Raw genomic sequence first — 18,721 nt, 5'->3', positions numbered from 1 at the left:
CATGAGGCGGACAGGTCCAAGCACAGGCTCTGGCCTCCAGCTCACCTTTCCTTGAGCTGGAAGCCTTCAATAAAGACTCGACGGGGTCCGTTTCTTTTGGGTGTGTGTGTGTGTGTGGGCCCCGTCTCTTAAGTAGAATTGTTAAGTGCTTTTGTTCACTGTATATTGCCTGCCTGATATTCAGATTACTCTGCCCTTACGTGCTTCCCGCTCCAGTTATTATTGTAATAAAATTCCCTATTGTTGAATGTCCCAGCTCGTTCCCTGTCATTTCTTTTACTGGCTTAGCATGGTGCGTGTTGAGAAATAGCGAGGCAGTAAATTGTTCATTTGGACCGACGGGCCTTGGTGACCATCCGCTCGGGTTACACACGGTTCGGGCACGGTAACGGCTCATTCCACTCGAGGTCTGCCAAGGGTGTGAATTCCCCGGTAGCTTTGCCGCGTGGGTAGTTAGGTATATTGAAGTTTGGCAATTGAGGCTACCCCACGCGGTCGAATTATTGGCGATTCATGGTCCTGTAAGGGACCCGTGCCTTTCGGACTTATCCGAGGGTCACGACCTAAATTCCGGTGCGTTCGGAGGAGCCGACTCTACTGCGCCCTCTCGCGGTCATGCTCGCCACCGATACCCGGCCCCACAACAATATCACCTTTCCTTTCCCCTCCCCTCACACCACGTTCCCTTCCCCTCACACTGCCTTCCCTTTCCTTACCCTCACACTGCATTCCTCTCCCCTCATGCTGCCTTCATTTCCCATAGTCTCATGCTGACTTCCCCTCCCCTTGTGCTTCCTTCCCTTCCCCTCACACCATATTCCCCTCCCCTTGCACTGCCTTCCCTTCCCCTCCCCTCACATCACATTCCCCTCCCCTTGCACTGCCTTCCCTTCCCTCCCCTCACACCACATTCCCCTCTCCTTGTGCTGCCTTCTCTTCCCCTCCCCTCACACCATATTCCCCTCACCTTGCATTGCCTTCCCTTCCCCTCCCCTCACACCACATTCCCTCCCCCTGCACTGCCTTCCCTTCCCCTCCCCTCATGCTGCTTCCCTGCCCTTCACGCCCCCTTTCCTCCCCCTCCCACTGCCCTCCCCTCCCCTGCCTTTCCTTCCCCTTCCCTCATGTTGCCTTCCCTTCCCCTCCCCTCACACTGCATTCCCCTCCAATTGCACTGACTTCCCTTCCTTCCCATCCCCTCACACCACATTCCCTTCCCCTAATGCTGCTTTCCTTTCCCTTCCCCTAACATGGCCTTCCCTTCCCATCCCCTCACACTGCCTTCCTCTCCCCTCACACTGCCTTTTCTTCCCCTCCCGTCACACCATATTCCCCTCGGCTTGCACTGCCTTCCCTTCCCCTCCCCTCACACCGCATTCCCCTCCCCTTGCACTGCCTTCTCTTACCATCCCCTCACACCGTATTCCCCTCACCTTGTACTACCTTCCCTTCCTTCCCATCCCCTCACATTCCCTTCCCCTTATGCTGCTTTCCTTTCACTTCCCCTCACACTGTCTTCCCCTCCCATCCCGTCACACTGCCTTCCTCTCCCCTCCCACCCTCTTCCCTTGCCTTCCCTTCCCTTCCCCTCGCACCACATTCCCTTCGCATCATGCTGACTTCCCTTCCCTTCCCCTCATGCTGCCTTACCTTCCCTTCTTCCCCTCATGCTGCCTTCCCTTCCCTTCACACCACATTCCCTTCCCATCATGCTGCCTTCCCTCCTACTCCCTTCACCCTTACCTCCTTCCAAACCCCCTCCTCTCCCCACCCCCACAGAAATCTCTGTGCTGTATTATTAACTGTATTAACGTGCTATTTTAACGGACCCCATTTCATTCATTCCTGTACTACCCCCTCCCCACTCCCTTCTTCAAAAAGTACCCCTCACCTCATACTTCCCTTCTAATATTGTGAATTTAATATATTGTGAATTCAACAGTTGCACGAGAGTAGGAACACGACACTGTTGGTATCTTTGAGTTCTTACTTCGGGGATGTGGATCCGGTGTGTTTCTCAAGCGCATTTAGGATAATTGTTGGCATCCAAGGGGGAGGGGAGGGGAAGGGGAGGGGAAGGGGAGGGGAAGGGGAGGGGAAGGGGAGGGGAAGGGGAGAGGAAGGGGAGGGTAAATTACAATCACGGCTGGAAAGAAGGAGCCATTTCGCGAAGTTGGTGAGGATGTCAGTTCTCGCAGCGAGGGAGGTGATAGTATAAGCCAGAAGTATATCGGTGTCGTGATGTAGCTCAGGAAAGGCGATCATATGGCCAACTCTTTGCTGAGCTCTCTCAATGCATTGTTAGTCCAGGGCTCCATACGAGGAACCGCATTCCAAAAGGGGGTGGATGTCCTAAACTTGAGAATACCACTCGAGATTCGACTGAATTGTAATCCCAAATTGATGGAGAGAAGACACAAACTCAAGTGGTTCATCATCGAGGGTAATCACAGCAGGAGAGGGCTCATGATGGAGAAAACTAATTTACATCACCTTACAATTCTGAAGTTTAGATCTCATGGAATTAACATGGCTCCACTCAGACAATGCATCAACTCAGACTATTTTCAATTTGACAACGCAGCATCATTCACCATAACCAGATGGATAATGGGGCTTCGCTTGGTTCCCCTGCAGGAACTCCGCATGTAAGGAATATGTATTTTAACCCTGAGAAATTCCACAGACTCTCTCCGAAAGGACTGCACGGTAAATCCACTCATCTACTTTCTCAACAATCCTCTCGAAGAAGTTCAGTCACTCAAAGTCTGGGGTCTCACTCTCATCCATAATCTTTTTTGGGCAAAAGCCACATTTCAAAGTTGGCCTCCAAAAGCAGTTACCGACTGGGCTAGTAAACAATAATAATAATAATAATAATAATAATAATAATAATAATAATAATAATGAAAAACCTATTCACCTTTTTCCCATTGAAACAATGCCCCGACATTCGCGACATTTTCCAGGAACGTATCTCCCACGAATTTTTGGGTTCTTACAACAGTACAACATAAAATGTAATTTTCTGTGAGTAGAAGGTTAGCCTCCCCCCTTTTATATGCCTACTAGGTTGGTCACCCCCGATTACAAGGATAAGGAGGTAACTCTGAGACAGGAGGATTTGCGTTGGGAATAAAATCACATGAATATCTAGGACACTCGGTGGAGCGCGAACCTCCACCAGGCTGAATAGTTTATGTGTTGTATCCCACTGATAGGACGGATCAGGATTCGGACCTGAAATAAAATCGAATCAGCTTGTCCTCGTCACACACCTAACCTGACACCAAATTTCATCCGAATCTCTCCATAAGCTTGAGATATCCTGTTCAAATGACAAACCAACAGACAGACAAACGTGTGGATGGATTCGGACGAGATTTGGTGGACACGTTGGGTGTCTGCCAAGGACTAATTAATTCGATTTGATTTGGATCTTGATTTTTGGCTTTTTAAAGTTTTACATCTGCCAACAAAGGTGGATGGAGGTGATGTTGTCACCTCTGTCTGTGTGTTTGTTTGTCTGCGATTCTGTGAACAGGAAAGCTGTGGACGGATTCACACAAAACTTTTGGAAATCTGCTAACATCACTGCCCTGCATAAAAAAGGTGCAAAAACAGATCCCTGTAACTACTGACCAATCAGCCTTCTCCCAACCATCAGCAAGGTGATGGAATCCATCATCGCTTCAGACATGAAATCCTTCCTCTTCTCCAATGGCTTGATTTCCAATCATCAATTTGGTTTCAGACCAGGTCACTCTACCCTGGATATGCTGCTTCTGCTCTCCCATCAATGGATGGAGGTCCTCAATGCCAGACAGGAAATCCGAGCCGTATCCCTGGACATATCACGTGCTTTTGACACAGTCTGGCACCCTGCCCTACTCACCAAACTCTCTTCCCATGGTATTCAAGGCCATCTCCACTCATGGCTCGCAGACTTCCTCTCCTGTCGCAGTCAACGTGTGGCCCTAAATGGAGTTCTTTCATCCCCTCTTCCTGTGCAGGCTGGAGTTCCTCAAGGTAGCGTTCTGGGCCCTGTTCTTTTTCTGTTTTTCATCAATGATCTCTCGGACTCTCTGGAAAATCCTTTATTTCTCTTTGCCGACGACTCCACCCTCTGCCGTACCATCTGTCATCCCTCAGACCGGCAAGCAGCAGCTTCTTCGCTCACTGCAGATCTGGATAAAATCACAAACTGGTCCAACACGTGGAACATGTCTTTCAATCCACACAAATCTCACACTCTCACTATGTCTCTTCGAAAGGACCGTTTACAAAACCCCCCCATCCACTTTCTCAACAATCCTCTGGAAGAAGTCTTTTCTTTCAAGCTTCTAGGTCTCACTATCTGCCATGACCTTTCCTGGGAAAGTCACATTTCCAACCTTGCCTCAAAAGCCAGTCGCCGACTGGGAATCCTCCGTCGTGCTAAGTCCTTCCTCGGCCCTCTTGAGCTCCTGACCACTTACAAAGCTTTTATCCGTAGCCTGATGGAGTACTGCTCTCCCCTCTGGGCTGGTGCTCCTGCCTCCCACCTTTCTCGGCTTCACGCTGTCGAAACCAGGGCATTTAAGATCATCGGCATCTCCCGCAATGAAGCTGAGTCTTTGGGCCTCTCACTCAATCACCGCAGGTTGGTCGGTGGTCTTTCTGTCTTCTACCGACTCCTCTCCAGCCTTGCCCCCCTGCTCTCTCTGCGATTTGTCCCCACCACATTTCCACAGCGCGCTCAAGGTCCGCCAACAACCCCCTTCTGGTAAAACTACCAAAATCACGAATCACTGCTCATCTTCACTCTTTCATTCCTCTTTTTTCCCGCCTTTGGAATAAACTTCCTCACTCTATTCTTTCCCATTCTTCCCTCCAGGCTTTCAAAACAGCTGTTCACCACCACCTCTTATCTTCCCCCATCCAAATCCTCGATCTTTTCTACCCCCGATAATCCACCCAAGCCCACTTCCTTCATTTCTCCTGCTTTCCTTCCTGAAAGTCCCTGAAATGTCCATCTTCTCTTCGCTATGTTCCCCGTCCCATCCCCATCCCTCTCCCTTCCACAGTTCACCTAATGTGTCTGTTCCCCACTGTTTTGTCCCTTCCACTCCCGCCCCTCTTGTCTCATGCCTCCTTGCTGTGAGTTGTGTGTTAGCTCTCATACGAGCCTCGACCAAGGTATACAAAAAAAAACAAAAAAAAAACTTGGTGGACAGGTTGAGTGTGTGACAAGGACGAATCGATTCGATTTTGATTAAGACCCGGATCCCGATAGTAGAATTTTAAAAAAGTTTTTCAGTGATTTTTCACCATTGAGAGATGGGGGCCAAAAACGAGATAGAGCACGACATCTCAAAAAGTTGACGGATTAGGACGAAACTTGGTTGATGAGTTGGTGGGTGACAAGAACAAGCGCATTAGATTTTAGTTAAGGTCCGAATCCAGATCCGGCCCATCCGTGGGATACAAAATGTAAACTCTTCAGCCTGGTGGAGGTACGCGCACTCCTGAGTGCTGTTCCAGTTTGAGAAGTGTCTGTGTGTTCGTCGGTTTGTGGGTTTGTTTGACCGAATCCGTTGGACGGAATGAGTTGAACACTGGTGGTGCAGGGGATGATTTTAAGGGCTCACAAGTTCGTGGTTTTGAGGGGTTCAGGGTGAACGGGGGGACGGGGGGGGCTGCAGGAGGGAAGACCCCTACTTTCTATTTGTACACATGTATCGTAAAGCGCAACTTGATGGAGGTATTACAAGTCATAAATCATAGAAGTGGGAGAATTAATCGCAACCCGTCCAAAAGGAGGGAATCTTTGCTGGTGATCTATAAATAATTTAAAGTTTTGAATTCAATTTAAACTTCCCACTTCCAGATATGAGACAAGGTTGCAAGAGCGCGATGTGGGAGGAGCGCGATGTGGGAGGAGCGCGATGTGGGAGGAGCGTGATCGTGCGTGCTCACTGGTTGCTCACAGCGGTGGGCGTGGCGTGGAGGAGCGTGATGTGGGAGGAGCGTGATCGTGCGTGCTTACTGGCTGCTCGCAGCGGTGGGCGTGGCGTGGAGGAGCGTGATGTGGGAGGAGCGTGATCGTGCGTGCTTACTGGCTGCTCGCAGCGGTGGGCGTGGCGTGGAGGAGCGTGGTGTGGGAGGAGCGTGATCGTGCGTGCTTCATGCTGACCAGGCCTGCTTGAGTCGATAGCTTCCTATTCCTGTTTCAACGGAAATTCTAATTGTCGTGGATGGTGATGCCGAGTAGTGACAAAAGCCTCGATGTGGAGCGTTTAATCGAGCTCGTCCGTGGCATGGAGTCTCTGTACAACCCTCGAAATTCGGATTACAAGGACGTTCAATTGACCAGGAATCTGTGGCGATATATCGGCGGCGTCCTCGGTGTGGACGGTGAGTCCTGTATTCAAACCGTTTTCCGATTTCTGACAAGGAATTGATTTTCTCTCAATATTATCATTTCATCACGTGATGTACGTGCTATTCAGGCCTAATCGGCAGTTCCTTCTTGACCGTAATAGTTTACGTGCTACAACCATCAATCACTTCGGCAATAAAACTCACATTCAGGCCTTGTCTTGACAAATCGTCTTCAGAGCAAACCAGGGAGAGTTGTTTTCATTCAAACTGATGCAGATTAAAACCTGTTCTGTGCTTATTAATATTACTAGTACGTGCCCGTAAAAAAATCATAATAATAAAGAAAAATAAATAAATAAATATTCAAACCGCGAGCAACAAACAACAACCACACAGGCCGTTTCTTCACTCTCGCGTGCTCGTACGTGCGTGGCCCGGAAGTTCGCATATCACAGTTACGATGATTCGAAATTTAGGTTTTAATGGCCAATTATTCAATTAGCGCCAACGTATTTTGCCTTTTCGCAATGTCGTCGCAAGGAAAAACAAAAAGAGAAGAGAAGAGAGAAAAAAAATTACTTCCTGGTTCGGAGCACACCAGCACTCTGATGTTACCAGAATTTATGCACCGTCTCATATGAAAACGATCATAACTTGCGGTATTGTGTTTATCTATAAATGCGCATAAGAAATCGAGAAATTATTAGAATACACGAAGTCATCACTCTCCGGAAGCCCGTACGTTGTAACCCGTAATGGGGAATGCGGCTGAGCTTCCCTTCCCCATCGGCCACGCCCACGCAACAACGTGTCTTGTCATTGGTTTGGTAAATAAATGGCCATAACTTGGGAGGCACTTGTCCGATTAATATCAAACCTTGATAAGGCACATCCTCAGGCCCCCAGAAATATACCTGGCAAGTTTCAATTAGATCGGACCAGTGGTTGTCGAGAAACAGCGGTCACAGATACACACATACACACACACAGAGACTGCTGGAATTATAGATAGATATTATTCTTATGACACTTGCCCATTTCAATACAACTTGTTGTTGAAAGGAGGGGTCCATCTATTATTTACTTGTACATACCAACATCCCCCCCCACAACATCCCCCACACAACCCCACCCCCACACACCAACCTTTCCCTCCACCCCCCACACACCAACCTTTCCCTCCCCCTCCACACACCAACCTTTCCCTCCCCCCACACACCAACCTTTCCCTCCCCCCCACACACCAACCTTTCCCTCCCCCCACACACCAACCTTTCCCTCCCCCCCACACACCAACCTTTCCCTCCCCCCACACACCAACCTTTCCCTCCCCCCCACACACCAACCTTTCCCTCCCCCCACACATCAACCTTTCCCTCCCCCCAACACACCAACCTTTCCCTCCCCCACACACCAACGTTTCCCTCCCCCCCACACACCAACCTTTCCCTCCCCCTACACACCAACCTTTCCCTCCCCCCTACACACCAACCTTTCCCTCCCCCCACACACCAACCTTTCCTCCCCCCCACACACCAACCTTTCCCTCCCCCCCACACACCAACCTTTCCCTCCCCCCCCACACACCAACCTTTCCCTCCCCCCCACACACCAACCTTTCCCTCCCCCCCACACACCAACCTTTCCCTCCCCCCCACACACCAACCTTTCCCTCCCCCCACACACCAACCTTTCCCTCCCCCCACACACCAACCTTTCCCTCCCCCCACACACCAACCTTTCCCTCCCCCCACACCAACCTTCCCCCCAACACACCAACCTTCCCCCCAACACACCAACCTTCCCCCCAACACACCAACCTTTCCCCCCAACACACCAACCTTCCCCCCAACACACCAACCTTCCCCCCACGCACCAACCTTCCCCCCCCACACACACCAACCTTCCCCCCACACACACCAACCTTTCCCCCCCCACACACACACACACACCAATCTTTCCCCCCCACACACACACGAACCTTTCTCTCCCCCCACAACGTGCCACGCACGACCCCCCCACACCAACCTTTCCTCCCCCCCCCACACACCAACCTTTCCCTCCCCCTACACACACCAACCTTTCCCTCCCCCTACACACACCAACCTTTCCCTCCCCCTACACACACCAACCTTTCCCTCCCCCCTACACACACCAACCTTTCCCTCCCCCCTACACACACCAACCTTTCCCTCCCCCTACACACACCAACCTTTCCCCCCCCCACACACCAACCTTTCCCTCCCCCTACACATACCAACCTTTCCCTCCCCCCTACACACACCAACCTTTCCCTCCCCCCACACACCAACCTTTCCGCCCCCACACACCAACCTTTCCGCCCCCCCCACACACCAACCTTTCCGCCCCCCCACACACCAACCTTTCCCCCCCCCCACACACCAACCTTTCCTCCCCCACACACCAACCTTTCCCTCCCCCACACACCAACCTTTCCCTCCCCCCCACACCAACCTTTCCCCCCCCCCACACACCAACCTTTCCCCCCCACACACCAACCTTTCACCCCACACACCAACCTTTCCCCCCCCACACCAACCTTTCCCCCCCACACCAACCTTTCCCCCCCACACACCAACCTTTCCCCCCACACACCAACCTTTCCCCCCACACACCAACCTTTCCCCCCCACACACCAACCTTTCCCCCCACACACCAACCTTTCCCCCCCCACACACCAACCTTTCCCCCCACACACCAACCTTTCCCCCCACACACCAACCTTTCCCCCCCCCACACACCAACCTTTCCCCCCACACACCAACCTTTCCCCCCACACACCAACCTTTCCCCCCCCACACACCAACCTTTCCCCCCCCACACACACCAACCTTTCCCCCCCCACACACCAACCTTTCCCCCCCCACACACCAACCTTTCCCTCCCCCACACACCAACCCTTCCCTCCCCCACACACTAACCCTTCCCTCCCCACACACTAACCCTTTCCCTCCCCTCCCACACTAACCCTTCCCCCCACACACTAACCCTTCCCCCCACACACTAACCCTTCCCCCCACACACTAACCCTTCCCCCCACACACTAACCCTTCCCCCCCACACACTAACCCTTCCCCCCACACACTAACCCTTCCCCCCACACACTAACCCTTCCCCCCCACACACTAACCCTCCCCCCACACACTAACCCTCCCCCACACCACCCTTTCCCTCCCCCCACACACCAACCTTTCCCCCCCCACACACACCAACCTTCCCTCCCCACACACCAACCTTTCCCTCCCCCACACACCAACCTTTCCCTCCCCACACACCAACCTTTCCCTCCCCCACACACCAACCTTTCCCTCCCCACACACCAACCTTTCCCTCCCTCCCACACTAACCCTTCCCCCCCACACACTAACCCTTCCCCCCCACACACTAACCCTTCCCCCCACACACTAACCCTTCCCCCCACACACTAACCCTTCCCCCCCACACACTAACCCTTCCCCCCCACACACTAACCCTTCCCCCCCCACACACTAACCCTTCCCCCCACACACTAACCCTCCCCCCACACACTAACCCTCCCCACACCACCCTTTCCCTCCCCCCACACACCAACCTTTCCCCCCCCCCCCACACACACCAACCTTCCCCCCCACACACCAACCTTTCCCTCCCCCACACACCAACCTTTCCCTCCCCACACACCAACCTTTCCCTCCCCCACACACCAACCTTTCCCTCCCTCCCACACACCAACCTTTCCCTCCCCCCACACACCAACCTTTCCCTCCCCCACACACCAACCTTTCCCTCCCCCACACACCAACCTTTCCCTCCCCACACACCAACCTTTCCCTCCCCCACACACCAACCTTTCCCTCCCTCCCATACACCAACCTTTCCCTCCCCCCACACCAACCTTTCCCTCCCCTCCCATACACCAACCTTTCCCTCCCCCCACACCAACCTTTCCCTCCCCCCACACCAACCTTTCCCTCCCCCCACACCAACCTTTCTCCCCCCCCACACACCAACCTTTCCCTCCCCCCACACACCAACCAACTTTCCCCCACCCACACACACACCAACCTTCCCCCACCCCACACACCAACCTTCCCCCCACCCCACACACCAACCTACCCCCCGGCACGCACACACACCGACCTTCCCTCCCTCAACCCCCCCTCACACACACACCGACCTTGCCCCCCACCCCGACACACACATCAACCTACCCCCCCCCCCAACACACACACCCACCAACCTACCCGCCCCGACACACACACACACACCCACCAACCCTCCCCCCCCCCACACACACACACACACCAACCTCGCCCCCATTAATAGATGACCGAGTATGTAAACCCAGGATGTAACATGGCTCATGTATTCTCGTTTGTAGGAGAAACAGCTAAAAAGAAGTGGTGGTCCAAGCGGGACGTTTACATTAAACTCAGGAACTTGAAGGCAAAACGTGGACCTGCCAGTGAGGTCAAACTACGTAAATGGAAGTGGTACCCACATCTCACCTTCTTGGAGCCCTTTCTTAAAGACATCAGGTCAGCACGCAGGATGTTGGATGTCGCTGCTGCATATTGATTGGGTACAAACGGTCTTGATAGACCATGGTTAAATCATGATGTTGCTGTAAGGAATGAATGATCCATGGTGCACTTCCTCTGTAAATGAGATGAACAAATATTCACATGTGGGAACGAATGTTCAGGATGGGGTTTAATATCAACTTGGGTTCAGGGTATGACTGCAGGTACGAAGAAGCAACCAACAGATGCATTTGTGACAAAATGAAATTTAGAAGGCCACTCTTCAACGTCGTGACATCGCCAGATATGCCTCCACCCACATTATTACATCATGATGCATGCTTTTACCAAGTTTAATTAAAATCCCTGAACCCAGCTTCAAAATATTAAACCCAGCCAGACCATGTGTCCGATCAGGTTGAAATTTAAAACACATACTGTATTCGCCATGAATACGAGATCATGAGTCTGAAGGTTCACGTCGATTGATGAAGTGGTTCAAGAGAAATATATATTAAGATTTCCGTTCAATCCAATACAGCTGCGAGACCATGTTACCTATTAATTATTCGTGAATGTACCCTGGTATTCCCAAGACTTGGGGAACGTGTGTGAAGTTTCACCTCGATCTGTCAAGCCGTTCTGGAGAAGATGATTTTAAAGATTTACGGGTAAATCAAATGTGGCTGCAAAACCATGTGACCTATTATGTCATAGGTGGAGAACTTTTAGTTTCTCATCAATAGACAGTCATACCTGTAAAGTTTCACCTCAATCTGTTCAGCTGTTTCAGAGAAGATGATTTTTGAAGGTTTTTCATGTTAAAAACGATGTGGCTGCCGAACCACGTGACCGATGACATCAATTTGTTCTCCCCCCCCCATGCAATTTAGCCCTCGAAGAACCTCAAAAATTTTCATACTGATCGGATAAAGTGTTTGGCATATGCAATTATGATGTCATAACGAAGCTACCTATGACATCATCAAAAAAAATCACACTTGTTTCCCATGGAGCGTACTTCACATGTTCCAAGTTTTAATTTTTTCCATGGAGCGGTTTCGGAGATATAGGTCCAACGTTTTTCCTTTTTTTTTTTTTCTCCAACATGGCTGCCACACCATGTGACTTGTGTCGTCAAAAATTTTCATCAATCTATTCTACATGAGTAGTCGCTCCGATGGTGAAAATTTCATGTCAATCGGATAAGCGGTTGCAGAGAAAACAGAAAATTAGCACGTATGTACGGACAACCAAAAAACATAATGCCTCCAGTGATTTTTGTCAGTGGAGGGACAATAATACTATACAATGAAAACCTTAGTTCAGCAACATGAAGTGGTGATGCACGTTTTATTTTGGAGAATCACCATTGTGTGTTGCTCTTTTTGTTTGTTTTCCAAAGTCTAAGCTTGTGGAGAAACAAGGTAACGCACTGACACTGGGACAGCAAGGAGCTGAACTAACTGAGGGAGGATGGGGAGGAGACGCCAAATAGTTGGGGCGGGGCTAATGAGGATAGAAAATATAATGGGTAGGGATGGAGGATGACCTGAGGTGGTGGTGCACTGCCAACTTCCTGGAAGGAAGAGTGGGATTAAACAAACTGAGTAATGATGTTCCACAAGTGAGCAAAGAGAAACAAAGGAAAGGAGGTGAGCAGTGAGCCTAGATTTTAGGAGTTTAACTAGTAGGGGATTCTTGTAAGAATGTGTGTTCATGGACTGGTGAGTTGGGATGGGGGAGGGGGGGGCTGTAAGAGTTGAGGGAGGAAGACCTCAGAGGCATTTAAATGTCCTTCTGATCCCCAGATTGAAAGCAACAATAGACACGGAAGACGTGCACAAGCTGTTCATAACTATGGATATGTATTTTGCAGGACTTCGACAAACCTGCAGCAGCAACATTTCTGCAACATCACCGATAAAAAACTGGTCACCTGGGACATCCGGGACGTACCAGACGTGCAGGAAACTCAAGAAATCAAGGACATTCAGGAAACCGAGGACAACCAGGAAACCCAGGACCATTGTTGTGAGCCACTGTGCTTTGAGTGTGAAGACGGCAAAGATCACTTGAGGGCATCCATGCCACCCATGGGGTCATTGAGCACGTTCTCAACACCCTTATTTGGCCAATCTTCAACACGAACGAGATTGCAAAGCAGAACAAAGCTCAGAACAGCCGTCAACAATTTCCAAGCGTTCATGAAGACTCGCCAGATACAGCAAGAGCAACAGCAGCAGGAGAGGGGTCGGAGAAGGATGGACGAATGCCATTGTGATTTGGATGATCCGATCGACTCGTTTTTTCACAGCATGGCGCAGAGTGTAAAGAGACTTCCACTTGATCTGCAGGCTGAGGTCAAAATGAAGGTTTGCCAGGTGGTGGCAGATGCAGAGGTGCAGCATTACATGATGCCATTACATGTGGTTAAAACCGAGGATGGAGATTGAAAAGGAAACCTTCCTGAGGTACTGGAGAAATATTTATTTTTATTATTTACTTTTTGGTTTGAGGGTGGGAAAGGCTGAATCTTTTTTTTTTTAAAGATGGACCTTTTTTTGAAGAGAATATTGAAACGTATCAAAACATCCCCTTTGTTGGGTTTCCCCCCTCCCACCAACATGTCAGATTTAGCCATTTTCCTTCGAGTGTGTTTTATGTATTAAGCGAATAAAAACGGCCCACCACCAGTTACAATCATTAGTTTCATATTGTAACTCTTAGGCCGAAGTCACATTTGCTCTACGGCGAGGATACGGCGGCCGTACGCCCTCTGAATTGACAGAAACGTGTGGCGGCTGCAGAGTTTCTGTGGTGGCCTCAGGGTGGCCCTACACCGTTTGGCTATATTTTACAGGCCGTAGGGGTCGCCGTGGAATTATAACGCGGAGTTATAACTTTTTTCATTTCTACGTTCGTCGTAGCAATTTGACAAGCGGAAACAAAAGAACCCACTTGTTACCGTCCGTCTGGCCGCACGTTCGCCTTAGGGCCCCCCTGCAGTCGCCTTGCGGGCACCTTGCGTCTGCCTTGAAAATTCTATGGCCGCTGCAGGAACGCCCTAATGTCACCGTGCAACATCAAATAAAAGACCGTACGGCAACCCCACGTTTTCGGTCTCCACAATTTGTAAATACTCCGTGCGGCTCCCCGAAAAATAAAAAAAACCAGATGTGACTGCTACATTGTGTGACCGTGGAAATACTGCGGCCGCCGTAGAATTGCTAGTGGCCGCAGATTTTGGAGACCCCACGGCCGCCGTGGCAAATGTGACTTAGGCCTTACCTCGATTTTATGTAATGCACCATAATGTTGTGGAACACAATGGGTTCAAACTTACACCATGGTTATACTCACGACAACAGTGATGGTGGTGCTTCAATCGATGGCCATTTTAGTTGGTGTAGTTAGGGCCCAAATCGGACTAGTTTTTCCCAATATTCCTGATTAATTTTGTGTCCGGTATCACAAACTGATTTAATAAATGAATTGTGTCGCTGTTGCCTTTTTTTTTTTTCCTCATTAAATAAAAAACTGCACCCCCTTGGGTCACCATTTCAGCGCAAGTTCATTGCTGGACATCCAAGCTATCGAAAAAGCAATTCTCGAGTTCGGCTCAGATGGGGATCGTGCCGGTGGAATTGGAGAAGTCAGAGATCCAGCCAGGTTTATGGACAAAATATTCTTGATCATTGATGTGTTATGGCTTCACGGCTGTCATGGCACAGAGATCTTTCAAATGAAGGGTTCCACCTCAGGTTTCTCCATGCACTGATGAAATATCCAAGATTTTTGGTGCAGTCATTTCAAGGGTTGCACCTGGAGTCTCTCCCTCTACGGAGGGATTGTCTGAGTTTCTTAGTGCAATCATTCGGGATGCAGCATGACTCCATCAGTTGTCATTGCATTGTTTCCCTCTGCATTCTCAAAGTACTCATGTCATGGTTGGCATCACCAGTTACAGTGCCTAAAGAAAGCCTATACCCCTTTCAAAATTTTCACCTCTTGTTGCCTTATAACCTGAAATTAAATTGCATTATATCAGACTTTTTACACGTTGTAACCCACAACTTCCACAAATTTCAGAAAATTAATTCAAAATATAAAACGAGAATATCTTGGTTCGATAAGTGTCCACCATCCTGAGTTAATACTTGGTGGAAACACCTTTGACAGCAATTATAGCTCGGAGTCTGTTGGGATAGGTCTCTACCAACTTTGCACACCTTGATTGGACAATATTTACCCATTCTTCTGAACAAAACTGTTGAAGCTCAGTCAAGTTAGGTGGGGAGTGTTTGGACAGCAATCTTCAAGTCATGCCACAGATTTTCAATTGGATGGAAGTCAGGGCTCTGACTGGGCCACTCAAGGACATTTATCTTTTTGTTCCTTAGCCACTCCAGTGTAGCTTTGGCTGTGTGCGTTGGGTCGTTGTCATAGCGAAAGGTGAACTTCCTTCCAAATTTCAGCTTTCTTGCAGAGGGTAGCAGGTTTTCCTCGAGGATTTTTCTGTATTTTGCTCCATCCATTTTCCCTTCCATCCTGTCAAGTGCTCCAATTCCTGCTGATGAGAAACATCTGCACAACATGATGCTGTCACCACCATGCTTCACAGTGGGGATGGTGTTCTTTGGGTGATGTGCTGTGTTGGTTTGCACCAAACGTAACGTTTTGCATTCAGGCCAAAAAGTTCCATCTTGGTTTCGGTAGACCACAAAACTTTTTGCCACATGACTTGAGAATCTTCAGAGTGGCTTTTTGCATACCTCAAACAGTACTCAAGTAGGGCTTGTTTGAGCAATGGCTTCATTCTTGCCACCCTACTGTACAGGCCAGACTTATTGAGTGCTTGGGATATTGTTACATGCACACAGTGACCAGTCTTTGCCATAAAGGCTGTAGCTCTTTCAACGTTGTTGGCCTCGTGGTGGCCTCTCTGATCAGTCTCCTCCTTGCGTGATCATCCAATTTGGAGGGATGGCCTGATCTAGGCAGGGTCAGGTGGTACCATAAATCTTCCACTTCTTAATGATTCTCTTGATTGTGCTACAAGGGATAATATTCAAAGCCTTTGAAATATTTTTATACACATCTCCTGATCTGTGCCTTTTCACAACTTTAGCCCAGAGGTGTTTTGAAAGCTCCTTGGGTCTCATGGTAGAGTCTTTGCTGTGAAATGCACTACCCAGCAGAGTAAACCTACAGGAACAGCTGATTTTATTCTGAAATAATCAAAATCATGACAACTTAACACAGATGTTGGCCAATTAACCTGGTGCGTGATTTTGAAGGTGAATGGTTACACGAGCTAATTTATAATTGATGTTATAAGGGGGTGGACACTTATCCAACCAAGATATTCTCGTTTTGTATTTTTAAAATTAATTTTCTGAAATTTGTAGAAGTTGTTTTTGCCTTGGAAGTTGTGGATTACGATGTGTAAATAAAGGTGGAAAAGTCTGATTTAATTCCAGGGAACAAGAGGTGAAAATTTTGGAAAGTGGGGTGGGGGTGTAGACGTTCAATAGGCAATATGTGATCGCTGTGAATTTTGAGGAAAGTGTTGAATTATCCATTTATTTAATGATTACAGTACTTTGTTTAGAAATAATAACACAAATACCGTTTATGCGAACAGGTGAGTGTCCTATGTACATGTACATGTACAGAAACCTAGAGCCAGTGTTTGAACAAATGATTCAACACAGCCGACAAGAAACTCTTAAATGTGTTCGGCACCACCCAGATGACATGCAGTGCGAGCAAGTAGAGCATCGTTTTTCCAGTGACACTTTAGATTTTTGAATAATACAGCTGAGGACAATCACATCATGTATTCCACCCCACCCAACAAACTAAATAACGTGTTATCATGGCCAGGAGGTGAAGAACCATCCTGAGCAGCGAGCAAGGAGAGCATAGTTGATCATCATTGGTAGGCAGGAGTAGAGAAAAATTCCTGTTTGTGTTATTATTTTTCTCTGCAAGTCTGAATATGATGATTTTAAATATAATGCGAGGGTGCATGTGGAGAGTTGGCGCAAGGCCGATGTCTTTCCTTCCCAATATCCGTCCAATCCCCTCTTTAAGGTAGAGACTGTGGAGAGCTCTGCAGCTAAATGATCTGGAGCAGGAAGCTTCTGCCCCCTCCTCCATCACCTTGCATTCATGGAACAATGGTGAGCACATGAAGAAAGGAAAATGCAGGACGTTCAATCAATAAGAACCTTTAAAGCTTACTCACCAAGAAACCACATTCCGTTTTGAAATGAAATGATCGACTTTGTGTTTGGCCGAGTGTGGAACGATTGTCTTGCATTGCCGTCCCTTCTTTATGGAATGTTTGGAGCAGAGGGCATGACAAGCATGTTCTGCTTTGAAGTGTGGCAAATCTTCAACAAAGGGATGAGTTTTCATCAAGCGACCGTTCTTTGCTTTCTTCACCTTTCAGCAAAAGGTTGTGGAAGAAGTTGGCAGACAGAAGCTTCATTATCAGTCATAAACAGACTTCTCTATCCATCTACTGAGGAATTATTGGAGTTTCTCGGTGCAATCATTTGAGATGCAGCACGACTCCATAAGTTTTCATTGCTTTGTTTCCCTCTGCATTCTCAAAGCACTGATGGCATGGTTGGCATCACCAGTTATGATCGCTGTGCATTTTGAGGAAAGTGTTGAACAAACAGCGAGGGTTGTGTCAACATTCCCTCGCAGTTGAGGGAAAGTGTTCACACCCAGCATTTTACATCAAACAAGCAACCTTGGAAGTCTGAGGAGTACGACCAGAAGATTTTGGTAGCTCATAGACAAATTCCATAAGCTAGCACACTCCATACTACATGTATATAAAATCATTATCGAGCCAATTGACCGACTGGTTTTGTCTGAACAGTGTCGTCAGGATCAGTGTATACTTGAGAGAGACCAAAGGCTCATCCAGCTCAGAAGACAGGTGATGAAGACATGAAGGAAATGGATTCACACAGCATGAGTTCACCCTGTACGAGATGTTTTGCCAGCAGTGTGCATGATTTCTCAAAAGCACAGCGGAGATTAAAGGATCCTCATGTTCGGAGAAGCTGATGTTTAATTTCATTACTCCACATCTTTCAATGTGTCTTTGCAATCAATAGGTTCAAAGTATGGACATAATTTAATAATGGACTTCTGGGTTTGTTCCATTTATTCTCCTGCATTTTCATTTCAGAAAATCCAGATTTAAATTTGACTTTTGTACAATTGGTTTCATCAACACTCGATTAATAAAGGACAATCAGACCACGGACTCGGCTTCTGGATGGGAGTAAGTATGGTGAAACGGAGGGAAATATGGGTAACAGGTGTGCATGCAGTATTAATGCTGGTAACACAGCCTATACTCCAAAAGGCACGCACACTCGCTTCGGTGCTGTCTAGTCTGGGTTTGAATAAACCATCATCCTGGTGTTTCACATGTAGGACAAGGCAGAAAACGTGTGCACCATTCCTCGGATGGACGTGAAGCCAGGCATCCTGTCTGCCAGCATTAGTTGGTGGATATGAAAGTGTCCTTGGCGAAGAGTAGGCAAATTATCACCGGAACCCTGAACAAATTACAAATTCCTGCTCTAACCTACAGGGGGGAACTGCATCAGCGGCACGGCTGGGTTCCCATTAATGATGCAACCTTGCCGTCATGTAATGCACACAAAATGTGGTAGCGTTTATGCATGGTTTGGTGTGTGTGTGCACGCTCCGCTACCACAGGGGTGTTCAAGCATTTGTTACAGCAGAAAATATTCCTTTTAAATGTAAACTCCATCACAAGCACGATTGGTGGTGATAAG

The 18,721-nt window shown here is 48.7% G+C and overlaps 1 protein-coding gene across 3 annotated transcripts; it reads left to right on the top strand.

Annotated features, from left to right (window-relative positions):
• Nucleotides 1-6,102: 6,102 nt before the first annotated feature.
• Nucleotides 6,103-17,916, top strand: LOC147026628 (uncharacterized). 3 transcript variants are annotated; one of them, XM_085882262.1, is made up of 4 exons: nt 6,103-6,396; nt 10,745-10,901; nt 12,766-13,360; nt 17,788-17,916. In XM_085882262.1, exons 1-3 carry the CDS (start codon nt 6,237-6,239, stop codon nt 13,340-13,342), a joined length of 894 nt encoding a protein of 297 aa, XP_085738388.1. In that variant the 5' UTR covers nt 6,103-6,236; the 3' UTR covers nt 13,343-13,360; nt 17,788-17,916. The 3 variants fall into 3 exon arrangements, with proteins under 3 accessions (XP_085738388.1, XP_085738389.1, XP_085738387.1); XM_085882263.1 differs by lacking the exon at nt 17,788-17,916 and adding an exon at nt 14,454-17,518; XM_085882261.1 differs by lacking the exon at nt 17,788-17,916 and having other exon boundaries at nt 6,107-6,396; nt 12,766-14,394.
• The last annotated feature ends 805 nt before the right edge of the window (nt 17,917-18,721 follow it).

Source organism: Eptatretus burgeri, chromosome 5, assembly GCF_056783735.1.
Source record: "Eptatretus burgeri isolate ZD-2024b chromosome 5, Ebu_testis_v1, whole genome shotgun sequence".
Classification (NCBI taxonomy): domain Eukaryota; kingdom Metazoa; phylum Chordata; class Myxini; order Myxiniformes; family Myxinidae; genus Eptatretus; species Eptatretus burgeri.
Note: the sequence above shows the minus strand (reverse complement) of the source record. Positions and strands in the feature narration are given on the sequence as shown.

Coding starts and splice junctions, on each gene's coding strand:
- LOC147026628 (XM_085882262.1), top strand. CDS start 6,237: ATGGTGATGCCGAGTAGTGACAAAAGCCTCGATGTGGAGCGTTTAATC. Junction 6,397..10,744: donor CGGCGTCCTCGGTGTGGACG/GTGAGTCCTGTA, acceptor TCTCGTTTGTAG/GAGAAACAGCTAAAAAGAAG. Junction 10,902..12,765: donor CCCTTTCTTAAAGACATCAG/GTCAGCACGCAG, acceptor TGTATTTTGCAG/GACTTCGACAAACCTGCAGC.